The sequence below is a fragment of the Hypanus sabinus genome, assembly GCF_030144855.1.
Source record: "Hypanus sabinus isolate sHypSab1 chromosome X1 unlocalized genomic scaffold, sHypSab1.hap1 SUPER_X1_unloc_3, whole genome shotgun sequence".
NCBI classification, from domain to species: Eukaryota; Metazoa; Chordata; class Chondrichthyes; order Myliobatiformes; family Dasyatidae; genus Hypanus; species Hypanus sabinus.
In genome coordinates, this window is record NW_026778972.1 from 227282 (window position 1) to 254380 (window position 27099).

At 44.8% G+C, this 27099-nt stretch overlaps 1 protein-coding gene across 3 annotated transcripts in view; it reads right to left on the reverse strand.

Annotated features, from left to right (window-relative positions):
- LOC132385643 (tax1-binding protein 1 homolog B-like) overlaps nt 1–25204 on the reverse strand; it is a 132617-nt gene extending 107413 nt beyond the window's left edge. For 2 of the 3 annotated variants that reach the window (XM_059957829.1, XM_059957828.1), the window contains exons 1-4: nt 25092–25203; nt 24945–24989; nt 11548–11728; nt 5516–5615 (exon numbers count right to left, since the gene is read on the reverse strand). In XM_059957829.1, the coding sequence (XP_059813812.1) occupies nt 5516–5615; nt 11548–11728; nt 24945–24989; nt 25092–25126 (361 nt within the window). In that variant the 5' untranslated portion in view covers nt 25127–25203. Of the gene's footprint in view, nt 1–5515; nt 5616–11547; nt 11729–24944; nt 24990–25091 lie in introns of all 3 variants that reach the window. The other variant, XM_059957830.1, reaches the window with a different exon arrangement.
- Nucleotides 25205–27099: the final 1895 nt, after the last annotated feature.

The window sequence follows — 27099 nt, forward strand, 5'->3', positions numbered from 1 at the left end:
CTCATGGACACAGAACACATCCTACACGACCTCTCATGGACACAGAACACATCCTCCACGACCTGTCATGGACACAGTACACATCCTACATGACCTCTCATGGACACAGAACATATCCTACACGACCTCTCATGGTCACAGAACACATCGTCCACGACCTCTCATGGACAGAGATAACTTCCTCCACGACCTCTCATAGTCCCAGAACACATCCTACACGACCTCTCATGGTCACAGAACACATCCTACACGACCTCTCATGGTCACAGAACACATCCTACACGACCTCTCATGGACAGAGATAACTTCCTCCACGACCTCTCATGGACACAGAACACATCGTCCACGACCTCTCACGGACACAGAACACATCCTCCACGACCTCTCATGGACAGAGATAACTTCCTACACGACCTCTCATGGACACAGAACACATCCTACACGGCCTCTCACGGACAGAGAACACATCCTACACGACCTCTCACGGACACAGAACACATCCTACACGACCTCTCATGGTCACAGAACACATCCTACACGACCTCTCATGGTCACAGAACACATCCTACACGACCTCTCATGGACACAGAACACATCCTACACGACCTCTCACGGACACAGAACACATCCTACACGACATCTCATGGACACAGAACACATCCTACACGACCTCTCATGGACACAGAACACATCCTACAAAACCTCTCATGGACACAGAACATATCCTACATGACCTCTCATGGTCACAGAACACATCCTACACGACCTCTCAAGGACACAGAATACATCCTACACGACCTCTGATGGTCACAGAACACATCCTACACGACCTCTCATGGACACAGAACACATCCTACACGACCTCTCACGGACACAGTACACATCCTACAAAACCTCTCATGGACACAGAACACATCCTACACGACCTCTCATGGTCACAGAACACATCCTACACGACCTCTCACGGTCACAGAACACATCCTACACGACCTCTCATGGACACAGAACACATCCTACACGACCTCTCATGGACAGAGAACACATCCTACACGACCTCTCATGGACACTGAATACACCCTACATGTTTTACCAGTATGTTTTAGTTTTTTCATTTGGGCTGTTTTTGAACTTCAAATATGTCTACGATGTCGTCACTTCCGGGTCCGCTCTTTATTTTTGTTCCTCTTCCGGGTGCATGAGTTTATAATTTGGTTAACCCTTTTTATACCAAAGGGTTGATTTTAGAATTATGGCTCAGACCATTAATTTTGTGTCTTGGAATACTAATGGTTTAAACCATCCGATAAAACAAAAGAAGATTTTCAAAGTATTCCAAAGACTTAATGCTCATATCATTTTTGTACAAGAAACTCATGTGAGGAAGGAGGACAAATATCGCTTTTTTAGGTCTTGGCGTGGTCAACAGTATCATGCAAATTTGAATGCCAAAGTAAAGGGAGTTTCTATTTTTATTGACTCCTCTATTGCATTTGTTCAACACGATATCTTTTCGGATCCGAATGGCAGATTTTTGTTAATTACGGGTTTACTTTGTAATAAAAAGGTTGCTATGGTTAATGTTTATGCTCCAAATGGGGATTGTCCTGATTTTTTTAAGTCCTTATTTAGTTCTTTACCTAATCTAAATGAATATAAGTTAATAATGGGTGGTGACTTTAATTGTTGTTTAAATCCTTTGATGGATAAATCTTTATCTATTCAGACTTTACCCAATAAGTCGGCCACTTGTATTAACTCCTTTTTGACTGATAATGGAGTTTTTGATATTTGGAGATTTCAGCATCCTAACGATCCTTTTTTCTCACATGTTTATCATTCTTATTCGAGAATTGATTTTTTTTTATTGACTCTTGTTTTATTCCATCAGTAATCGGTTGTAATTATGATATTATAGCTATCTCTGACCATGCTCCATTAAAACTTTCTATTAAATTTACGGATACAGCCTCTATTGTTAGACAATGGCGATTTGACTCTACCTTACTGCAAGATCCGGACTTTATTAAATTTATGAAGGAACAGATCGATTTCTTCTTTTCAACTAATTCCACGGCTGATATTTCTTGCCGAACACTTTGGGACACTTTTAAAGCGTATATACGTGGACAGATTATCTCTTACTCCGTTGGTTTGAGAAAATGCATTAAGAAGGAAACTCTTTTATTGGTCGATAAAATTAAAGAGATTGACAAGAAATATTCGATCACTCCTAGTAAGGAGCTTTACAAACAAAGGGTTGAACTTCAAACGGAACATAGTTTATTACTTACATCTCCGATTGAATATCAATTAATGAAAACTAGATCTGATTTTTATATACATAGTGATAAATCAGGTAAACTGTTAGCTAGTCAGCTGAAGAATGCTTTGGTTAAACGTCAAATCACTAAGATTTGTCAGCAGAATGGGGATTTGACAGTTAACCATGATGAGATAAATAAGTCATTTCAAGACTTTTATACCTCCCTGTATCAATCTGAATTCCCTCAGGATCGTAATACCACGTGTGATTTTCTTGGGAAATTGAATTTTCCAAAATTACCATCTGATGATCTTTCAATATTAGAAACTCCTATTACGGACGCAGAAATCAAAGGGGTTATTTCCTCAATGAATTCTGGGAAAGCACCAGGTCCAGATAGGTATACAGTAGAATTTTTAAAAAGTTTTTCCGCTACTCTTTCTCCTTGGTTATTCAGGGTTTTTGAAGAAGCGATTAGATTGGTGAATTTGCCACAATCTTTTTATAGAGCTTCATTTCTTTAATACTGAAGAAAGATAAAGACCCTACTGACTGTGCATCCTATAGACCAATATCTTTATTGAATGTAGATTCCAAGATCTTTTCCAAGTTACTGGCATCCAGGCTGGAGAAGGTATTACCCCAAATCATTTCGGAAGATCAAACTGGTTTTATTAAAAATCGCTATTCTTTTCAATGTTGGAGATTACTGAATATTGTTTATATTCCTTCACATAGCACTTCAGAATGTGTTATTTTATTAGATGCGGAGAAAGCATCTGATAGAGTTGAATGGCCTTACTTATTTAATGTGTTGGAGAAGTTTAATTTTAGTCCGACATTCATTTCCTGGATTAAACTGATTTATCACACTCCAGTAGCCTCAGTGTTTACTAATAATCAAAGATCTCCCTTTTTTCGTTTATTTCGGGGCACTAGACAAGGCTGTCCTCTTAGCCCATTACTATTTAACATTGCTTTAGAACCCTTGGCAATTGCCATCAGAGAATCACAGGATATTTCGGGTATTAATCGTGGGACAGATATTCATAAGTTATTTTTGTATGCAGATGATTTATTATTATTCATTTCTAACCCTGAGAAATCTATTCCAGCAGTTCTATCATTGTTGGCTCAATTTAGTGAGTTTTCTGGGTATAAGTTAAATCTTAATAAGAGTGAATTGTTTCCTTTGAATAGACAGGTCCCAATTTATGGAAATTTACCTTTTAAATTAGTTAATGACTCTTATTTATTTAGGGATTAAAATCACAAAAAACCATAAAGAATTATTTAGGTTTAATTTTTTACCCTTAATTGATCAGATTAAAGGTTTGTTTACTAAGTGGTCACCATTATCTTTATCTCTGATAGGTAGGATTAATGCTATGAAGATGGTTATTTTACCTAAGTTTTTATATATTTTTTATTCCGAAATCTTTTTTTACTAATGTTGATTCAAAAATTTCCTCATATATATGGCAGAATAAAATTCCCAGGTTAGGTAAAATATATTTACAGAAGACAAAGAAGGAAAGTGGGTTAGCATTACCTAATTTCAGATTTTATTATTGGGCAGTTAATATTAGATATTTGTTATGTTGGTTGAAAGACTGGGATGGATCTTTTGGCCCTCATTGGGTGAGTTTGGAAATTAAATCGGTACCAGGTTATGCTCTGGGTTCTATTTTAGGGACTTCTCTCCCTTTTGCTCTTTCTAAATTGCCGAAACGAATTGACAACCCGATAGTTAAACATACTTGACGTATATGGTTTCAATTTCGGAAATTTTTCGGGTTGACTTAATTCGTATTAAATATTCCTATTGTATCTAATTGCTTTTTCCACCCTTCAATTATAGAGCAAGCTTAATCGGCTTGGAAAACTAAGGGATTACTAAGATTTTCTGATTTATTTTTGGACAATTGTTTTTGTCTTTTGAGCAATTATCTAATAAATATAATTTGCCTAGATTTCATTTTTTTAGATATTTACAGATTAGGCATTTTTTTAAGTACTGTACTTCCTACGTTTCCAAATTTTGTGTCTTCAGATATTTTGGAGAGTTTGTTTGAATTAAACCCTTTTCAAAAAGGGCTTATATCAAAACTTTATAATATAATTATGAAGATACATTCAGAGCCCCTTTATAAGACAAAAAATGATTGGGAAAGAGAGCTTAATCTTATTATTCCTATTGAGAATTGGGATAGAATTCTTCAATTAGTTAATACATCTTCTATATGTGCCAAAAATTCATTAATACAATTTAAGGTTGTACATAGGGCCCATATGTCCAAGGATAAATTAGCTCATTTTTATTCTTATATAAATCCTATTTGTGATAGATGTCAATTTGAAACTACGTCTTTAACTCATATGTTTTGGTCATGTCCGCTTTTGAAAAAATATTGGAAAGATATTTTTGATATTATCTCTGCGGTATTGAACATCGATTTACAACCCCATCCTATTACCGCAATTTTTGGTTTACCAATGATGGACTTACTGCATTTATCTTCTTCCGCCTGTCGAATGATTGCATTTCTCACTCTGATGGCTAGAAGATCTATTTTGCTGAATTGGAAGGAAATTAATCCTCCCACTGTATTTCATTGCTTTTCTCAAACTATGTTATGTTTAAATTTAGAAAAAATTAGAAGTGGTGTATTTGATAATTATTAAATTTGAAAAGATATGGAGACCATTTATTCAATATTTTCATATGATGTAATTTGACCCTGTTCCAGGCTTATTTGATTTTCCAGCTTTAATCTTATTTATGTTGAGAGGATCGGAGTTGATGACACTGATGATTATGTATTTGTTTTTCCGGTTTTGATTATACATATGTTGAGAGGATCAGAGTTGGCGACACTGATGATTTTGTATTTTTTTATATATAGATACTATAAACAGCCCATTATTCATTTTTTTTCTTCTTTTTTTTCTCTTTATTAGTTATTAGGTTGTTAGATTAGTTTTTCTTAGGGTTAATTTTTTTTCTTTTTCTCTTTTCTGTTTTTTTTTAACGTATAATATGATATACATAGTTTGCTTTGTTTATATGATATTTGTATCATTCATGATTTGGGAAGACTTAACTGTATTGTAACTATTGCTTGTGTATCCTTTCATGTTCAGTTTAAATTTGTGTTTGTAATCCCACTATGTATTAATCTTATCATACTGATAATAATAATAATAATAAAAAAGATTGAAAAAGAAAGGAAGCTCTCAAACTCCCCTTACCTTCGAACGTTACTTGCTGCTGACGTTCCACCTGACCGGCCTCCTTTGGGAGAGGGGCCCAGACAAACGTGTGGTAATCTCGAGCTGTACTCCATCCAACCTGTGGCGCAACGGAACAACAGCTGTAAGCCAAAGAGCTGTGCAGTCAGCTCACAAAAATACGAGACATAAAGAGCACTGTGCAGAAGTCTCAGGTATATAATGGGGTGGCCAAGACTTTTATGCAGTACTGAAGTAATCTAATGTATTACTCAGAATCAGGTTTATCATCACTGGCATGTGTCGTGAGATTTGTCAACTTGGCAATGCCGGTTCAATGCAACACATAATGTAGAAGGAAAAAAGTAAAAAAATAAGTAAATCAATTACAGTATATGCATGTTGAATACATTAAAAATTGAGCAGAAACAGAAATATATATATTAAAAAAACAAGATTGTGTTCACGGGTTCAAAGTCCATTTAGGAATCAGATGGCGGAGGGGAAGAATCTGTTCCTGAATCGTTGAGTGTGTGTCTTCAGGCTCCTGTACCTCCTCCCTGATGGCAGAGGGGAAAAAGCTGTTCCTGAATCATTGAGTGTGTATCTTCAGGCTCCTGTACCCCCTCCCTGATGGCAGAGGGGAAGAAGCTGTTCCTGAATCGTTGAGTGTGTGTCTTCAGGCTCCTGCACCTCCTCCCTGATGGCAGAGGGGAAGAAGCTGTTACTGAATCGCTGAGTGTGTGTCTTCAGGCTTCTGTACCTCCTCCCTGATGGCAGAGGGGAAGAAGCTGTTCCTGAATCGTTGAGTGTGTGTCTTCAGGCTCCTGTACCTCCTCCCTGGTGGTAACAGTGAGAAAAGGGCATGCCCAGGGTGCTGGAGGTCCTTAGTAACAGATGCCGCCTTTCTGAGACACCGCTCCTTGAAGATGTCCTGGGTACTTTGTAGGCTAGTACCCAAGATGGAGCCGACTAAATTTACAACCCCCTGCAGCTTCTTTCGGTCGTGTGCAGTAGCCCCCCTCCCCCCATACCAGACAGTGATGTAACCTGTCAGAATGATCTCCACGGATGTTTTTGAGTGTATTTGTTAACATAACAAATCTCCAAACTCCTGCTCTGTAGCTCTCAATTCTGTACTGCTGCCATGAAAATAAAATTTCACGACAGATGTGAGTGATAATAAACCTGATTCTGATCTGGGTCTCTAATGTGGACTGAGAGTAGGAAGAGGGGAATCGTGGTTGAGAAAAGGGAGGGGGGGGGGGAGCAGGAAGCACCAGAGAGACATTTTGTAATGATCAAAAAAACGATTGTTTGGAATCAGATGACCTTGCCTGGTGTCTCAGGACTGGGTGTTCCTGCATCCCCACACACCCCCGGCACTCCTTCTCTGCCTCCTGTCCCACACCCCTCCCACGGCACTCCACGCTTGCCATTCCCAACATCCTTTGCTCCCGTCAGTTTACAAATTCGCTCTCCGCTCCACGTTGTGTGCAAAAGTCTTAAGTCACCCTAGTTCCATATATGTGCTCAAGACTTTTGAATTGTACTGTAGATAAGCAGCATTTGTAAAAAGAAACTCAAGTAAATCTAGATTATTTCATCGTCTCCCTTCCCATCAGACAAATGGAAAAAATGCCACCAGGTTCCAGGTCAGTTTCTAATGTGCTGTTATGGGACTACTGAACAATCCCTTAACAGGATAACGTAGACTCTTAAACTCACAATATACCCCATTGTAACTGTCACTTTATTATCCGCTGGCCTTGCACTTTCTGTGTAACTGTAATATTCTCTGCATTCCATTTTTGTCTTCCTTCAATGTCATGTTGGAATGAAATCATCTCTACGGAGGGCACACGGGAGCAAAGATTTTCACCGTCTCTCAGTTCATTCATCATGTGCCGCGTCACATGACATCGTCATTATGCGCCATGTCATGTGACATCATCATTATGTGCTGTGTCGTATGATGTGGGTGATCACAGTCTTTCCATGACCATGATTGTTCTTGGCAAATCTTTCTACAGAAGTGGTTTGCCATTGTCTTCTTCTGGGCAGTGTCCTTACAAGACGGGTGACCCCAGCCATTATCAATACTCTTCAGAGATTGTCTGCCTGGTGTCAGTGGTCACATCACCAGGATTTGTGATCTGCACCAGCTGCTCATACGACTGTCCACCACCTGCTCCCATGGTTTCACATGATCCTGATCGGGGGCCAAGCAGGGGCTACACCCTGCCCAAGGGTGACCTGCAGGCTAGTGGAGAGAAGGAGCACTTTACACCTCCTTTGGTAGAGACATATCTTCACCCCACCACCCACACGTACCTCAGTACATGTGACAATAGTAAGGGGTGGGACTCCACGGTACCCTAGTGGTTAGCGCAGGAGTGGGCAAACTTTTTGACTTGAGGGCCACAAAGGATTCTAAAATTTGACAGGGGGGCCGGAGCAGATGGACGGAGTGTTTTGGTAATACACCTCATAAGAGAAAATAAAATATGGGATATGTAGAAAACATGTGCTTTAATTTCAATTGAAAATGAACAAATGCATTACAACAAAATAATTGTCTTTGAAGTCCCATGGTATTTAGCTATTTATTGAAATGACTTTTAAAACACTGAAAATTAAATGAATAAAATACAGCTTTTTTTAATAGTAACAGTTATTATTTTAAAGCACTGAAAATTCTGTTATCCTTCAAGATATTATCATCATCACTCTCCTCCCGACTGTCTTTATTTCAAAAACGGTAGGAGATGCAGGTCTACTTGTCCTGCTCCTTCTTATTCAATTGTCCCGTGCCAAAACTCAACAACGACCAGCACAAAGACAGAACAGTGACAGTGCACCAGTATGCGGAGCGCGTTATTTGATCTGGAGCGCATTTTTTATTTTGAGAACGTACGTGCACCTGCGCACTACTCATGTCCATCACTTAACAGAAATGACATGTAACATGTAAGGCTTATTGAAAAAAAATATTTTAAAATGCATTTTTTACATAACACAACGAAGAAACTTATTTTTAATTTCAGTGGGAACAGTGTTGTTGGTCTCCCTTTTTAGCCAGCGCATCAAAGTCTGGATTTAGTTTTGTTGTGGTGATTCTCAGGATGGATCTGAGGTGTTGGTCAGTTAACTTGGATCTGTGGCTGGCTTTGTTGATGTTCATGACGCTGAACGCCTGTTCACACAAATAGGTCGAGCCGAACAACGCCAGCATTTTCTGTGCCGTCCTCCGGAGGTTTGGAAACACCTCTTTACCAAGTGAAGCATAAAGGTCATTCAGTTTAAGAGAGTTGAACTTCTCTTTCAAGACGGGGTCAGACTGAAGGTCGATCAGTTCCAGCTGTAGCTCCTCTGGTGCTGTTTCAGGATCTTGTGACAGGGGACAGGCCACCAACTGAAGTGACTTGTCAATTTTTTCAAAATCAGAAAAGCGACGGCAGAATTCTCTGTGCGGCGCATCCAGTGACTCGCTGTATTTTTTCACATTTGCGCCGGCCTCTTCCAGCGTGGCTAGTGTGGGAAAATTAGTGAATAACTTATTCGAAATTTGCCTGGAGAAAAAAGCCAGCTTGGATTTAAAGGCTTTTACGTTTGTGTACATGTCATGCACAAACTGATCCTTCCCCTGTAGTTTCAGTTTCAGTTCATTCATGTGTGAAAATATATCCACAGCAAACGCAAAGTCACAAAGCCAGCTCTTGTTGCTCAGCTCAGGAAATTCGCCGGCCTTCCTCAGTAACTCCAAAAATGCACCGGTCTCCTCTTTGAGCTCCCATACTCGTTGAAACACTTTGTCCAAACTTAACCAGCGGACACGGGAGTGATAAAGTAGGTCCTGGTGATCCAGGAACGTGATGAACTGACGGTGCTGAAGTCCCCTTGCACGTATAAAGTTGACAAGTTTTACGACAGGATTCACAACATGATTCAGCTGTAATACCGATTTACATAGAGATTCCTGGTGATTGATGCAGTGAAGGAAAATAACATCCTGGTCAGGATTTTTATCTTTCACTTTCTGTATTCTCAGCAGGCCGATATTTTTCCCCGTCAAATTAGGAGATCCATCTGTGGTGACGTTGATAAGTTTACTCCAAGGGAGCTTCATATTTTCGATGACAGCAGACACCCGGTCATACAAGTCCTCTCCCCGTGTTTTTCCTTTCAGAGACTCCATTGTCAAAAACTCCGTTATTTCAAAAGTATTGTTAATTCCTCGGATAAAAATGAGGAGCTGAGCAGTGTCTTTTACATCGTTGCTTTCATCCAGTGCTAATGAATATAACGTGAACGACTCTGCCTTTTTATTTAAGTCGCTGGTTATATCTTCATCTATCAGTTCCACACGGCAAGTCACTGTCCTGCGTGATAAACTGATTTTTTCAAATTTGTCTTTGCTCTCCGGACACAATACACCTGCTGTCTCCACCATACACCTGCTGTCTCCACCATACATTCTTTTAAAAACTCGCCTTCAGACAGAGGCTTGCTGGCCTTTGCTAATTTGAATGACAGCATAAAACTCGCCTTGGTACTTGAGTCATGAATGGCAGTTTGACGGTGAAAAAAAATTTTGTTGAGCCTGTAAATTAGCTGCCAACCTCTGAGCATTAGCTTCCCGTTCTTTCGTTGACTGGTCGCTAGCATAGTTGGCATGTTTTGTGGCATAGTGACGGCTGATATTATGTTCTTTAAAAACCGCCACAGTCTCTTGGCATATCAGGCATACAACAGTTGATTTGTGTTCGGTAAAAAGATATTTAGTTGTCCACTCCTTATTAAACACCCGACATTCTCTATCCACTTTTCTTTTCTTAGCTCCACTCATCTTTACAGAAGGCGTGAGAGGTTGTAGCGTTGTGCTACACGCAGCGCTAAAATTACGACACGCAGTCGGTAACTGCAGTCGAAGGAAAAAAACTTTATTCGAAATCCCCAGCCTCACTTTTAAGTATCCCTCAACCTGCCCCCCGTGGCGCAGAGGCTCCAAAGCTCTGTGCTCGCAAATCCCCGCAGGCTATCTCCCTTAGCCGGAACGCTGGCTAATTGTGAGCCGTTTCGGATGTGCCAGGAAATGGGTCGCCACAAGGTCACAAAGTAAAGCGCAAATGTGGAGTAATACGCTGCACCTCAACAAAGGTCAATGCATATAGACTGCGTCATCTATTGGGAAAGCGCCAGAATTGCAGGGAAAAAACGTTAACAAGGTTTATTAATATAATTTCATCAAGTTCTGCGGGCCGGATTAAAAAGCTTAACGGGTCGCGTATGGCCCGCGGGCCGTAGTTTGCCCATGCCTGGGTTAGCGTGAGGCTATTACAGCTCGGGGCATCGGGGTTTGGTGTTAAAATCCGGTATCCTCAGTCATCAAGTTTGTACTGTCTTCCTGTGTGCACGTGGTGCTCCAGATCCCTCACACAGAACAAAGACGTGTAGGTTAATAAATTAACTCTCATTCCTGCATATCCATCCACAGCCTCCTCTCCTGCCAAGAGGAGGCCACCCTCAGAGTGGAGGAGCCCCAACTCACATATTCTCTGTCTGGATAGCCTCCAACCTGATGGTATGAATATGGAATTCTTCTTCCGGTGAACAAAATTCCCCCCCCCCCCAGCTCTGACCTTTCACCTCTTCTCACCTGCCTTCCCTTTCTCCAACGGTCCACTCTCCAACTCCAGTCAGACATCCTTCTCCAACCCCCTTGACCTTTTCCCACCCACCTGGCTTCACCCAGCACCTCCCAGTTAGCCTCTCCCCTCCCCCCCACCACTTTATTCAGGCATCGTCCCCCTTCCTTCTCAGTCCTGAAGACGACTCTCGGCCCAAAGCATCACCAGCTTTACTCCTTTCCGCGGATGCTGCCGTCCCTCCAGCAGGTTGCTTGCGTTGAGAGCTTAATTGGTCATTGTAAATTGTCCTGTGTTTAGGCTGGGTTTATAATCGGTGGGGGCTGCTCGAAGGGCCTATCCCGTGCTGTATCTCTAAACTGATAAACCGATTACTGTTTTGTATTGAGGGGGGAGGATTCTTACCTTGAAAATTCCAATCCAGTCGTTCTTATGGGGCGTGATCCTGGGGGTCAGGATGTAATTGCATTTCACAGCAACGTCTGTTGTGTACTGCTTTTCTATGTTGACAAAGATGACTTGGGCAAAGGTGCTGGAGTACAGCGAAGAGGTGCCAGCCAGTGACTCTTCGTTCATGGTGTCCAGACTGAGCATCAAAAGAGAGAAACAAAATGTATTCAGCCACAGAGTCTAAGATCTCCTTCATTTAAAAAAAAAGAGGGGGGGAAAACCTTTAAGATGCAAGACGACAGGACGTAGGAACAGGATCGGGCCATTTGGGAGAGCAGTCAGGAGGGTGAGTAGTTTCAAGTTCCTCAGTACTCACACCACCGGAGATCTCACCTGGACCGTACACACCGGCTGGGTGGCAAAAACAAAGCACAACAGCGTCTCTTCCCCCTCAGGCGACTGAAGGGGTTCGACACGGGCCCCCCAAATCCTCCAGACTTTCTGCAGGGGCCCCATTGAGAGCATCCTGACTGGCTGCATCACCACCTGATACGGGAACTGCACCAACTTTGATCGCTGGCCACTGCGGAGAGTGGCGTGGACAGCCCAGCGCATCTGTGGTCATGAACTTCCCTCCATTTACAGCAGCAGGGGCAGGAAGAAGGCCTGGGAGATCATCGGGGACACCAGTCACCCCCCCCCCCCCCCCCCCAACCATACACTGTTTCAGCTGCTTCCATCTGGCAAACGGCACTGCAGCATTAAAACCAGGACCAACGGGGTACGGGACAGCTTCTTTCTACAAGCCACTAGACTTTTAAATTCACATGTCTGTACACTGCGACAGAGTCAACACAAAGATTGTTGCTCCCTCACGTTGTGGGATGGATGCAAGATTTAAATAAACACAAAATAAATTCAAATTCAAGTCTCCTCCAACATACCATCCAAGCTGATAAGAACATAATAAACAGGAGCAGGAGTAGACCATTCGGCCCATCGAGCCTGCTCCGCCATTCAGTGAGTTCATTGCTGATTTGGCCATGGACTCATCTCCACCTAACTGCCTTTTCTCCCATAACCCTTAATTTCCCAACTCTGCAAAAATCTATCAACCTTGTCTTTAATATATTTACTGGGGCAGCCTCCACTGCTTCATTGCGCAGAGAATTCCAGATTCACTACTCTCTGGGAAAAGCAGTTCCTCCTCATCTCCGTCCTAAATCTACTCACCCGAATCTTCAGTGTGTCCCCCAGTTCTAGTCTCACTTACCCGTGGAAACAACTTTCCTGCCTCTATCTTATCTACCCCTTTCATAATTGTATATGTTTCTGTAAGATCTCTTCTCAATTCTTCTGAATTCCCGTCCCAGTCGACTCAATCTCTCCTCAAAACGTATTACCCCCTTCAACCCCTTTCCCCTGCCTCCTCCTTGTATCTTTTGATACCCTTGCTATTTACAAGATGGGTGACCCCAGCCATTGTCTGCCTAGTGTCAGTGGTCGCATAACCAGGACTTGTGATCTGCACCGGCTGCTCATACGACCGTCCACCACCTGCTCCCGTGGCTTCGCGTGACCCTGATCAGGGGGCTGAGCAGGTGCTACACCTTGCCCCGAGGGTGACCTGCAGGCGAGAGGAGGGAAGGAGCGCCTTACACCTCCTTTGGTAGAGACGTATCTCCACCCCGACACCCAGCGGGCAGCAGTGGCAAATTACTTCTGTGGAAAAATATGCCAAGAACAATCAAGGTCAAAGACCGTGATTCTGTGTGAAACGAATTCCACAGATTCATCAACCTCAGCCGAAAGAAATTCCTTCTCATCTCTGTTCTAAAGGGAGGCCCTTCTATTCTGAGGCTGTGGCCACCATGTTCACTCTATCTCGGCCTTTCAATATCTGATGTGTTTCAGTGAGATCCTCCCGTCTGAACTCCAGCGAGTACAGGCCCGGAGCATTCCAACGCTCCTCACACATTAACCCTTTCATCCCTGGGATCATCCTCGAGAACCTCCTCTCCAATGTCAGCACATCCTTGCTCAGGTAAGGACTCCCAAAGCTGCTCACAGTAATCAAGGTGAGGCCTCATCAGTGTCCTATAAAGCCCCAGCATCACATCCTTGCTCTTGTATTCTAGTCCTCTCGAGATGAATGCCAACATCACATTTGCCTTCCTCCCCGCTGACTTATCCAGCAGCTTAACCTTTAGGGAATCCTGCACGAGGACTCCCAAGTCCCTCTGTACATCGGGTTTTTAAAATTTTCTCCGTTTTGAAAACGGCCCATGCCTTTACTCCTTGTACACTTCCAGACACTGCATTCCGTCTGTCACTTCTCCTAGTCCGTCCAAGCCCTCCTGCACACTGCATACTTCCTCAACACGACAGGCCCCCACCACCTGCCTTCGTATCGTCCACAAAGCCAGCAATTCCGTCATCCGGGGATCAGAGCTGGGGAGGTGAGGGACGGGTTGCTTTAAAAAAAATCTATCAAAACCTGACCTTCATTTATCGTGTAAGAAAACGAGATCAACCTGGATCAGTCTGTGCAAAGAAAGAAATTTACACACAAGTGACATGAAAGGGAATGAAAAAGAAATTGCAGGGATCAAACTGTTTAAGAACAGCCAGAAATACTGCAGCAGACCAGCATTTACGATGGACAATGGTGACAGACAGGATCTCATAAAAACCTGACCTTCTCCTGACATTAACCATTCGGCATCTATTCAGTCAAAAAGTTTGGACTAGGAATCAGACAGTTTCTAACATTGAGAACAACAGATCTTACAACACACAAGGTGTGTAGTGTGTGAGTGTGTGTATATATAAATAAAGCTTAGAACTTTTGCACAGCACTGAAGCCACATGAAATAAAACAAATCTCATGACATATGTGAGTGATGATAAACCTGATTCTGATCTGGGTCTCTATTGTGGACTGAGAGTGGGAAGAGGGGAATCATGGTTGGGAAAAGGGGAAGGGAGAGGGAAGGCAGTGAGAAGACCAGAGGGACATTCTGTAATGATCGATAAACCAATTGTTTGCAATCAAATGACCTTGCCCGACAGACCTTCTCTGCCACCTGTCCCCACACCCCTACAGCGGTATTCCACACGCAAAATTCCCAACATCCCTTTGCTCCCACTGGATTTAAAAGCACGCTCTCTGCTCCACATTGACAAACACAGCACTGCGTGCAGAAGTCCTAGGCGCCCCAGCTACATACAGGTGCCCGAGACCTTTGCACAGACTGCGAACAGCAGAATTAGGCCATTCAGCCTATCGAGTCTGCTCCGGAAGAGGAGAGGGAACAGGGGTACAGTTGAGCAGGGATATGGTCAGTGTTCATGCTGTGATACAACAAAAGGGTGGACATTTGACAGTGTGCCCAACTTGCTGGAACACAGATGGAAAAATCATATAACTCCCATGAATGGAAAAACCACCAGGGTGGGGCAGTAAAATCTGTTAGCAGCAAAATTATATCCTAGCAACTGACCAACACATTAACAAAAGAGAATAAATTAAATGTCAAATCACTTCTACTACGGTTTTTGTGTGAGGGAGGGGTTTGATGTTCAATCTGACGTTTCCGTGTGGACGATCTGTTAGTTTTTGTGTGAGGGAGGGGATGGGGGGGGGGTTTGGGATTTGATCTTTAATCTGATGTTTCCACGTGAACGATCTGTTAGTTTTTGTGTGAGGGAGGGGATGGGGGGGGGTTGGGATTTGATCTTTAATCTGACGTTTCTGTGTGGACGATCTGTTAGTTTTTGTGTGAGGGAGGGGATGGGTTTGATGTTCAATCTGACGTTTCCGTGTGGACGATCTGTTAGTTTTTGTGTGAGGGAGGGGATGGGGAGGGGGTTGGGATTTGATCTTTAATCTGACGTTTCCGTGTGGACGATCTGTTAGTTTTTGTGTGAGGGAGGGGATTGGGGGGTTTGGGATTTGATCTTTAATCTGACGTTTCTGTGTGGACGATCTGTTAGTTTTTGAGTGAGGGAGGGGATGGGGGGGGTTTGGGGTTTGATGTTCAATCTGACATTTCCGTGTGGACGATCTGTTAGTTTTTGTGTGAGGGAGGGGATGGGGGGGGGTTTGGGATTTGATGTTTAATCTGATGTGTCTGTGTGAACGATCTGCTGGTTTTTGTGTGAGGGAGGGGATGGGGGGGGTTATGATGTTTATTCTTTGGACGATCTGTTAGTTTTTGTGTGTGGATAGGGATTGGGGTTTGATGCTTAATCTGACGTTTCCGTGTGGACGATCTGTTAGTTTTTGTGTGAGGGAGGGGATGGGGGGGGGGTTTGGGATTTGATCTTTAATCTGACGTTTCCGTGTGGACGATCTGTTAGTTTTTGTGTGAGGGAGGGGATGGGGGGGGGTTTGGGATTTGATCTTTAATCTGACGTTTCCACGTGGACGATCTGTTAGTTTTTGTGTGAGGGAGGGGATGGGGGGGTTTGGGATTTGATCTTTAATCTGATGTTTCCGTGTGAACGATCTGTTAGTTTTTGTGTGAGGGAGGGGATGGGGAGGGGTTTGGGATTTGATCTTTAATCTGACGTTTCTGTGTGGACGATCTGTTAGTTTTTGTGTGAGGGAGGGGATGGGGGGGTTGGGATTTGATCTTTAATCTGACGTTTCTGTGTGGACGATCTGTTAGTTTTTGTGTGAGGGAGGGGATGGGGGGGGGGGTTTGGGATTTGATCTTTAATCTGATGTTTCCACGTGGACGATCTGTTAGTTTTTGTGTGAGGGAGGGGATGGGGGGGGGTTTGGGATTTGATCTTTAATCTGACGTTTCCGTGTGGACGATCTGTTAGTTATTGTGTGAGGGAGGGGATGGGGGGGGTTGGGATTTGATCTTTAATCTGACGTTTCCGTGTGGACGATCTGTTAGTTATTGTGTGAGGGAGGGGATGGGGGGGGTTTGGGATTTGATCTTTAATCTGACGTTTCCACGTGAACGATCTGTTAGTTTTTGTGTGAGGGAGGGGATGGGGGGGGGGGTTTGGGATTTGATCTTTAATCTGACGTTTCCACGTGGACGATCTGTTAGTTTTTGTGTGAGGGAGGGGATTGGGGGGTGGAGGGGGAGTTTTTTTTGCCTTTTCTTGTTTGTGCAGGGAGGTTGGGTGGGTGGTGGGGCGGGGGTTGATATCGTGTCTTTCAACAAATTCATAGTTTTTCTGTATTTCCTGGACAAGTTAGGAGTGGAGGCAGTACACACTCGAAGATGATCGGGTGGGTGTAGGAGGGGAATGAGGTGAGAAGCTGGGTGGCGATAGGTGGAAAAGGTAGAAGGCTGAAGGAGGAATCTGTTGGGAGAGGAGTGTGGTCCGTGGGAGGAAGGGAAGGCACCGGGGGAGGTGATGGCCAACTGAGGACAAGAGGTGGGAGGCAGAAATGGAAAAAGTGAGAATTACCAGTAGCTCAAGACTCTGTTATATGCAGTACACCTATACATTAATGCTAATAACTATTCAGCAATTGATTAGATGGCAGTATCTTGGTGCATAAAAGCACACAGACATGGCCAAGAGGTTCAGTTGTTGTTCAGACCAACTTTCAGAATAGGGAAGAAAGTGACTTTGACCTTGGTATGACACTTGGTGCCAGATGGGGTGGTTCGAGTATCTCAGGCACTGCTCATCTATCGGGATTTTCACATTCTCCAGTCTGGGGTCTATTGGCACCTTGATCGATGATATTGCTCCACGGTTATTCCAAAAACTAACAGCCGTAGGAATAGAAGTAATGTCTTTTTGAAACAAACTTCTAATACCTTTATTATATTTTTTTTTAAAAGACGGAGGAAAACAAATCTTTCCTACAGCTGTACTGGATGGATCCAAGTTGGGTAATTCAACTACCGAAGATGATGTATTTCTAAACAACATAATTACATCAGAGGGAACTGCATACATAACAAAAGCAAATTCTTTTGGAGTGACAGGAAATTCAAAGGTGGATAAAAATTCAATAAAGTACCGCTCGAATTAAATCACTGTTTAACTAACAAAATATTATCATCAAACCAATCTTTATAAAACAAACATTTACTAATAAACTAAAGGTTTACTAATAATACCAAATCTCATAGGGATCATTTATCATAAATCTTTTGTTAATTTACAGCAAATTTTATATCCATCAATGCAAATACAGCAATGAGAAACCTTCGTTTATATTTTTTGTGTCAGACTTCAAACTGTATGCTAATACTCTGAAAACTTCCCATAATCAGAAAGCGTTGTACAAATCTGTCAACGTTTTGGGTTATCTCTGTAAATATTTCTGTTTTGTGACTCCTTTTAGATATACAGTCAGCCCTCCTTATCCACGGGGGATTGGTTCCGGGACCCCTCGCGGATACCAAAATTCACGGATGCTCAAGGCCCTTATTCAACCTGTCTCAATCCGGTGGACATTAGGACCCAGCGGAACCCCAGACCTTATTTAACCTGTCTCAGTGCGGTGGACATTAGGACCCGGCGTCAGAGCTCTGAATCCGCAGTGTTTCTGTTCACGAAAATGATCATGATAGAAAATTAAGTGGAAATAATAAAGCGACTGGAAAGAGGTGAAACGCCGTCGGTCATTGGAAAAGCGTTAGGCTACAGTCGGTCAACGATCGGAAAAATTTTAAAGGATAAAGTGAGAAAGGCCCTGCCTTGATGAAAGCTAAAATTATTACTAAGCAACGCAGTGGTTTAATTATTAGGTTTTGGGTTTTAGATCCTCCACATCAACCTGGCACGGTGGAGAGTGCACTAGGGAGCGATCTGTCCTGAGAACTTCCGTTCCCGAGCCCGGCGCTAAAACATAGGTTCTTAAGTGTTTTATATGCATAGAAAGGTAAAATATATACTATATACTAAGACAAACGTTTGGCTAACTGACGCTAAATAATACCGGGTGTAACTGTTCCGACTGACTCGAGTCAGAGAACTTCCCATTTCTTTCGATTCCGATACATGATAACCCACGCACATCCTCTTGTACACTTTAAATCATCTCTAGATTACTTATAATATCTAATACAATGTAAATGCTGTGTAAAATGGTTGATATACTGCATTGTTTAGGGAATAACGACAAGGAAAAAAGTCTGTACATGCTCGAACAACAAGTGCCGGAAGAGCGCTTCCGGGTTTTCGTGATTCGCGGTTGGTTGAATTCGCGGATGCGGAATCCGTGGATAAGGAGAGCTGACTGTAGTTCCTTTTGACCAACAGTATTTAGAGTGGATTTTCTTGTTTATTTGTATATTTAAAGTTGATAGTTATACGTTTGTTGCTGCTTATGTGCGATTCCCCGGCTTTGTTAGCAAATGTTTAGTGTTTCTGTTTTTGTTTGTGTTCAATAAAAAATAAAAAAAGTTAAAAAAAAATTGCTCCATGGTATAAAGAAGGTTGGGAACTCCCCCCCACTCTAGAGTTTACAGATAATGGTGTGGGAAACAAACAAGAAATACATTCAGTGAGCTGCAGTTCCGTGGGCAGAAACGCCTCATTGATGAGGGAGGACAGAGGAGCAAACACGAGGAAATCTGCAGATGCTGGAAATTCAAACCACACACACAAAATGCTGGTGGAACACAGCAGGCCAGGCAGCATCTGTAGAGAGAAGCACTGTCAACGTTTTGGGCCGAGACCCTTCGTCAGGATTAACTAAAGGGAAAGATAGTAAGAGATTTGAAAGTAGTGGGGGGAGGGGGAAATGCAAAATGATAGGAGAAGACGGAAGGGGGTGGGGTGAAGCTAAGAGCTGGAAAGGTGATTGGCAAAAGTGATACAGAGCTGGAGAAGGGAAAGGATCATGGGACGGGAGATCATGGGATGGGAGGCCACAGGAGAAAGAAAGGGGGAGGGGAACACCAGAGGGAGATGGAGAACAGGCAGAGTGATGGGCAGAGAGAGAAAAAAAAGAGGGGGGAAAATTAAATATATCAGGGATGGGGCAAGAAGGGGAAGAGGGGCATTAACGGAAGTTAGAGAAGTCAATGTTTATGCCATCAGGTTAGAGGCTACCCAGCCGGTATACAAGGTGTTGTTCCTCCAACCTGAGTGTGGCTTCATCTTGACAGTAGAGGAGGCCATGGATAGACATATCAGAATGGGAATGGGACGTGGAATTGAAATGTGTGACCACTGGGGGATCCTGTCATCTCTGGCAGACCAAGCGAAACGGTCTCCGAGTCTGCGTCGGGTCTCACCAATATATAAAAGGCCACACCGGGAGCACCGGACGCAGTATACCACACCAGCCGACTCACAGGTGAAGTGTCGCCTCACCTGGAAGGACTGTCTGGGGCCCTGAATGGTGGTGAGGGAGGAAGTGTAAGGGCAGGAGTAGCACTTGTTCCGCTTACAAGAAAAGATCAGAGGAGAATGGCCAGACTGGTTCAAGATGACAGGAAGGTGACAGCAACTCAGAAAACCAGGCGTCACAACAGCAGCGTGCAGAAGAGCGTCTCTGAATGCACATCACGTCGAGATTCGTTGTGGATGGGCTACAGCAGCTGAACACCACACCACCTTGGGCTTGTACCTCAAAGTGGCCGAAGGAGGTTCGGACCACGCCTCATTTTGTGCGACACGGTCCCGAGGAGACACGGGATTGCTTGGAGGGAGTTTAAAAGCAGCTGTAAGGAAAGAGTTAAATGTGATTCTGCCTTTGGGAACTGATTCAAGGGAGGGCAAGGTCATCGAGCAGAGGCAGGTACCGAATGCACGGAAAAGTACCAGGGTGAAGAGGGACCTTCTTATATAAACAAATAACAATCACAGCACAGAAACAGGCCATCTCGGCCCTTCTACTCCGTGCTGAACGCTTACTCTCACCTAGTCCCACCGACCTGCACTCAGCCCATAACCCTCCACTCCTGTCCTGTCCACATACCTATCCGATTTTACTTTAAATGGCACTACCAAACCTGCCTCTACCACTTCTACTGGAAGCTCGTTCCACACAGCTACCACTCACTGAGTAAAGAAGTTCCCCCTCGTGATACCCTTAAACTTTTGCCCCCTAACTCTCAACTCAGGTCCTTTTGTTTGAATCTCCCCTACTCTCAGTAGAAATAGCCTATCCACGTCAACTCTATCTATCCCCCTCATAATTTTAAATACCTCTACCAAGTCCCCGCTCAATCTTCTACTCTCCAAAGAATAAAGACCTAACTTGTTCAACCTTTCCCTGTAACTTAGGTGCTGAAACCCAGGTAACATTCTAGTAAATCTCCTCTGTACTCTCTATTTTGTTGACATCTTTCCTATAATTCAGTGACCAGAGGGTAAGAATGGCCTCATTTCGTGCTCTTTGGAGCAGCGCAGTTGTCTCAGTCTGCTACTGAAAGTGCTCCCCTGTTCGGCCAAGGTGACACGCAGAGGGTGAGGAACATTGTCCAGAATTGCCCGGGTTTTCCGGAGGGTCCTTTGTTCTACCACGGCCCCCAGTGTGTCCAGTTTGACTCCTGTAACAGAGCCAGCCTCTCTAATCAGTTTATTGAGCCTGTTGGCGTCACCCATGTGGATCCCATTGCCCCAGCTCACCACCCCATAGAAGATTGTCCTGGAGACAACAGACCGGTAGAACGTGTGAAGGGGAGGCCTGCACCCTCCGAAGGACCTCAGTCTCCTCGGGAAGTAGAGGCGACTCTGGCCCTTCTTGTACACGGCCTCTGTGTTGGGACTCCACTCGAGTCTGTAATCCAAGTGCCCCCCCCCACCCCAGGTACCTGTAGGTTCTCACCACATCCACGTCCTCACCGTCGATAGTAACAGGGAGCAGTCTTCCTAAAGTCCATCACCATCTCCTCTGTGTTGGGGCTCCACTCGAGTCTGTAATCCAGGTGCTCCCCCCACCCCCCCAGGTACCTGTAGGTCCTCACCACATCCACGTCCTCACCGTCGATAGTAACAAGGAGCAGTCTTCCTAAAGTCCATCACCATCTCCTCTGTCTTACTGATGCTGAGCTGCGGATGATTCAGCTCACACCGTTTGACAAGGTCCTCCCCCAGGGCTCTGTATTCACCTCCCGTCCTCCCCTTACACACCCAGTCATCAGGGAATTTCTGCAGATGACATGACTCAGAGTTGTAAAGTCCAAAGTATACAGGAAGCGAGGCCCCAAAGCTGCTTAAAGCCACGTCTGACACACAGCTCTGAAGCCGCACAAACTGGGCTCTGCCAGTCAAAAGGTCAAGCATGGCGCGTATACTGCTCTGAGCCACATAACCCTCAATGCATTAGGAATGACTGGAAAGACGGATGAGCTTAAGACACGGATCAGCCCATGGAATTAGGGCACTGGGGCCACTGGTGAGGGCAAGACTGGCAGCTCAGTGTTCCAGGGTTCCGTTGCTTCAGGTGTGATGGAACAGGAGGGGTTAAAGGGGGGAGGGTGGCATTATGAGTCAAGGAAGATGTCACAGCAGTACTCAATCAGGGCAGGCGGGAGAACGCTATGGGCGGAACTGAGGAATAAGAAAGATACAACCACGATAATGGGATTATGTTACAGACCACCCTACTGTCCGCGGGATTTAAGAGCAGCAAATTTGTAGTTGCATGGCTGACTCTTGCCAGAAACACAAGGTTGTGACTGTAGGTGATTTTAACTCTCCAAATATTGACTGGGAATCCTATGCCGTGTAGGACTCTCAGTACCAGTTACAGTGGTGTTAACTGCTCAGGCTAACAAAATGGTTTCTCTGTCTTGTTATAATGAAATGGCTTCTCTGTAATGTTGTGTTCCACCAGCATTTTGTGTGTGTTGTTGTTTGAATTTCCAGCACCTGCAGATTTCCTCGTGTTTGCTCTGTAATGGGTTTCTGTATCTGGAATGTCTGGATTATAACTGCAGATAAGGGGGGGTGGGGGGAGAAGCTAGCCAATGGAGGATCGTTATGCTATCTTGTACGTATGAGCTGAGCCGGAGCTTGCGGTCTTTTTGGGGAGGAGAGCAAGGAGGACGGACGTGTGAGGGGCAGACAGCGGCTCCAAAGCGATGGATACTGGACGCTGGCTGTTCGGACGGTGGCCGAAGGCTCGGAAGGTTGGTGTGGATGGAACTGGAGGCGTGAGCTCCAAGGTATTAAAATATTATGTGCACAAACTGATAAACTTATTTATTTGGCGCCTTTAGATTATCTGTTTTTACTAACCCTTATTTCTAAGGGATGACTATAAAGTTGCAATTATTTACTCGACTTTGGTGTATTGTCTGGTATTTATATTGCGAGCGTGTACGGGGGGGGGGATTACTCCGTATTTACACTGAAATCGCACTATTGGTGGGACGATGGCGGTTCACCCTAGGTGGATGGGGGTAAACTGGGAGCACAGAGGCTGGGTGGGACAGAGTTTGTCGAACGTGCTCAGGGAGCAGTCTTGGGACTTTATTGCCTACGATGTAGAAGACTGAGAGGGAGATTACAGAGGTATACAAAATCACGAGGTGTAGTGACAGGGTGAGTGCAAAGCAGGCTTTTTCCACCGAGGCTGGGTGAGACTAGAACTTAGAAGTGATGGGTGAAAGGTGAAATGTTTAAGAGTAACATGGGGGGGGGGGAAGGGAGAGAAGGAACTTCTTCACTCATCAGGCAGTGAGAGTGCGGAACGAGGTGGATACGGGTCCACTTCAACATTGAAGAGAAGTTTGGAATAGGTACATGGGTGGGAGGGGTCTGGAGTCCGGGTACAGGTCATCGGCACGAGGTAGGTTAATGGTGTGGCACAGACTGGTGCTGCAGTGTGTTATGACCCTATCACCTTCACCATCAGCTTCCTTCCAAACTTCAGCTCTCAAGGTACCGAGCCAGCACGGTCATCACCTGAACTCTGAAGGGACCCCACAATTTATGGACCCACTTTCAAGGTCTCAACATCTCAGGTTCTCAGTGTTATCTTACTCCGCATTTGGTTGTCATCATTAGTATCTGTACAGACTGCCCTCTTTTGATTGTTTGCCCGCCCTTGCGTGCGGTTTCACTGATCCGAGCGTCTCTTTGTCCCGACAGTGAATGCCCGCAGGAAAACGAATCTCAGGGTTGGAGAAGGGTGATGTGCACGAATTACTTTCAACTGGAAAAAGTTCACTGCAGTGCAGGGACAGAGAAAAGGGGAAGTCTGTAAAAATAGCACCAAAATAAACAACAGCAAAGGTTTGGGGTTTGCAGAAGTGAGAAACGATAGACCTAGAAAGAGCTGTAAGTTACTTTTAAACTGAAGATTAGAAGAAATGCTTATGATTTTTAAGTGACTGAAAGAATATTTCATACGTGTTTCATTCATCATCACTATGCGCCGTGGCTTATGAATTCATCATCATGTGACGAGTCGTATGACATGGCCAATCTCACGACCACGATTGTTCTTGGCAAATCTTACTACAGAAGTGGTTTGCCATTGTCTTCTTCTGGGCAGTGTCCTTACAAGACGGGTGACCCCAGCCAATATCAATACTTTTCAGAGATTGTCTGCCTGGTGTCGGTGGTCACATCACCAGGACTTGTGATCTGCAACGGCTGCTCGTACGACCATTCACCACCTGCTCCCGTGGCTTCACGTGACCCTGATCGGGGGGGGGGGGGGGGTTAAGCAGGGGCTACGCCTTGCCCAAGGGTGACCTGCAGGCTAGCGGAGGGAAGGGGCACCTCACCACACCTCCTTTGGTAGAGACATATCCGTACTGCACTAAAGCAACGGATTCCACTTTGCGAGGTGCGCCTGTTGCTTACGGCAAGTGTCCGATCAGCCAATCACGCGGCAGCAAAGCGCGTGGACCAGGTCAAGAGTTTTAACGCATGGCTAAGGAGCGCTGGCGTAGGTGGGAGTGCTTCAAGAGTTTTGGATCATTCAGCTCTCTTACAGGGAAGGTGGGACAGAGGAGGGGGGGAGGGTGGAACACTAATATCCTCAGAGGAAGGTTTCCCAGTGGCGTGTTGGTTCGGTTGTTGGTCAGACCAAACATCAGAATGGGGGTGAGAATGGCATCCAAGTCACGTTGACGGTGGAATGATTGTTGGTGCCAGGTAGGGTGGTTTGAGTATCTGAGAAACTGCTGGGATTTTCACACACACACACACCAGTCTCTGGAGTTTACACAGAGTTCTTTGGGCGAAACAACAGTAAACAAAAGCCAGCCAGCGGCAGCTCTGTGGGTCAGAGGAGAATGGCCAGGCCGGTTCAAGCTGACAGTAACCCGGAATAACCGGGAGGTGAAACAGCAAGCAGAGGAGCCCGGGCGGTCCCCTCATGAAAGTGGCTACTGACGGCAAGTCAGTGCAAAACAAACTTCGACCTGACTACCCCCCAAATCAGCAGCCACCTCACTTCTTAGCAGTGGGTTTTCGTTTAAAAGGAAGGAGAGAACTGAATGGATCTTGAACCTTACCGGATCCAGCTGCGAGCGAGGACTTGAGCGGCACCGGGATCAGAACTGAAAGTGAAAACAGACACATTGGTTTTAATACGCAGTTGCGCACGACAGCAACGGAGCTGAAATGCCACAGGGACGGAAGGGGGACATGAAGAGACAAACTTTTCTGCGAGGGCCCAGGATGTCTTTAAAAGCATCAGACACAAGCTCCCCCCGTCCCGTATCCAACGCCGACTGCGTCACAAAGCCACCTGCCGGCCTGAGGAAGCCGCTTTGCCTCACAGAGCACGCCGGGAGTTGTAGTTGCCCGCCCCGCCCCGGCCGCGCAGTCGCAGGTCGGGCGGACTACAACTCCCGGCGCGCCCCGCGCTCACGGGGCAAGTTGGTTCCCGAAAGCCGAGACGCATTCCGCCGCGGGAGTGATTAATTTGCGAATCTGTTCGAGATTGGCAAACACAAAGCGGCGGATGCCGGACTCTGAGAAACAAGCAAGCAGTCTCTGCTGAAAAGATTTCCTTGAAAGAGAGAGAGGGGAAAACAAAAACACAAGATAATGTCAAGTAAAGACAAGTCGCTTTTAAATTGTCATTTCGGCCATAAACTGCTGGTACAGTACACAGTCACAACAAAACAGCGTTCCTCCAGTACCATGGTGCTACATAAAACAACACAAAAACTACACTAGACTACAGACTACCTAAAGTGCACAAAACAGGAGGCTTTTCCGAGTGACCCGAGGCTTAAGATAACGGCGAGAGTAGATACCCACCCCTTCCCCCACCGCCCCCTCAAGATGTCAGGAAGGAGTTTGTACGTTCTCACTGTGACCGGATGGGTTTCCTCCCGCAGCCCAAAGGCGTACCGGTCGGTAGGTTAATTGGCCATTGCAAATTGGCCCATGGGTATCCATTACGGGCAATCAAAAACATGCTCTCTGTGACCTGCTCCTCAGTCCTGCTGTCACAAGGACTGAATTAACTTTGTTATTTACATCCCCCACGTACATGAGTAAAAATCATTACGTTACGTCTCCGTCTAAATGTGCAGTTTATAATAAATAGTATGTACAACAGGACAGTCAATATAGCACAGAAATAGAATTTTATGCTGTGGGACCGTTTCCTGGACAGTAGCCACAGGAACAGTTTGTGGTTGTGGTGAATTGGGTCCCCAAGATCGTTTGGGCCCTTTTTACACACCTGTCTCTGTAAACATGTTCACATCTACAGATGTGCTGGGCTGTCCACACCACTCTCTGCAGAGTTCTGTGATTGAGGGAAGTAGAGTTCCCATACCAGGCAGTGATGCAGCCAGTCGGGATACTCTCAATTGTGCTCCTGTAGGAAGTGCTTAGGATTTAGGGGGGGGGGGGGGGGCCATACCAAACTTCCTCAACAGTCCGAGATGTGCCTTTTTCACCACACAGCTGGTGTGTACAGACCACGTGAGATCCTCAGTGATGTTTGTGCTGAGGAACTTAAAGCTGTTCACCCTCTCAACCCCAGATCCATTGATATCAATAGGGGTGAGCCCGTCTCCATTCCTCCTGTAGTCCACAACCAGCTCCTTTGTTGTTGCGACATTGAGGGAGAGGTTGTTTTCTCGACACCACTGTGTCAGGGTGATGACTTCCCTGCAGGCTGCCTTGTTATTATTTGAGATTAGGATTGTTACAGGAAATCTTTCCTACTAAATGCAATGAGCATATACAACAGTTCATCTCTGTGTTGACAGAACACACATCATAGTACAATAGTCTCTGCTTCATTACTTCGTACATTACTATTGCACATTGGTAAATTATTGTGTATTTAATTATTCTGTACTTTATTATTACATTTAGACCATAAGACATAGCAGAATTAGGCCATTCAGCCCATCAAGTCTGCTCTGCCACTCCAACGTGGCTGATCCCAGTCATGTCTGTACATACATCCTCTCCACATCCACCCGATCTAGTCCTTTCAACATTCAGTGAGATCCCTCCCCCTCCCCGTTCGTCTAGATTCCAGTGAGTACAGGCCCAAAGTTGCCAAATGTCCCTGATACATTAACCCCTTCATTCCCAGAATCATCCTCGTGAACCCCCTCTGGACTCTCTCCAACGACGACACATCCTTTCTGAGATATGGGGCCCAAAACTGTTGACAATGCCCCAAGTGCGTCCTGA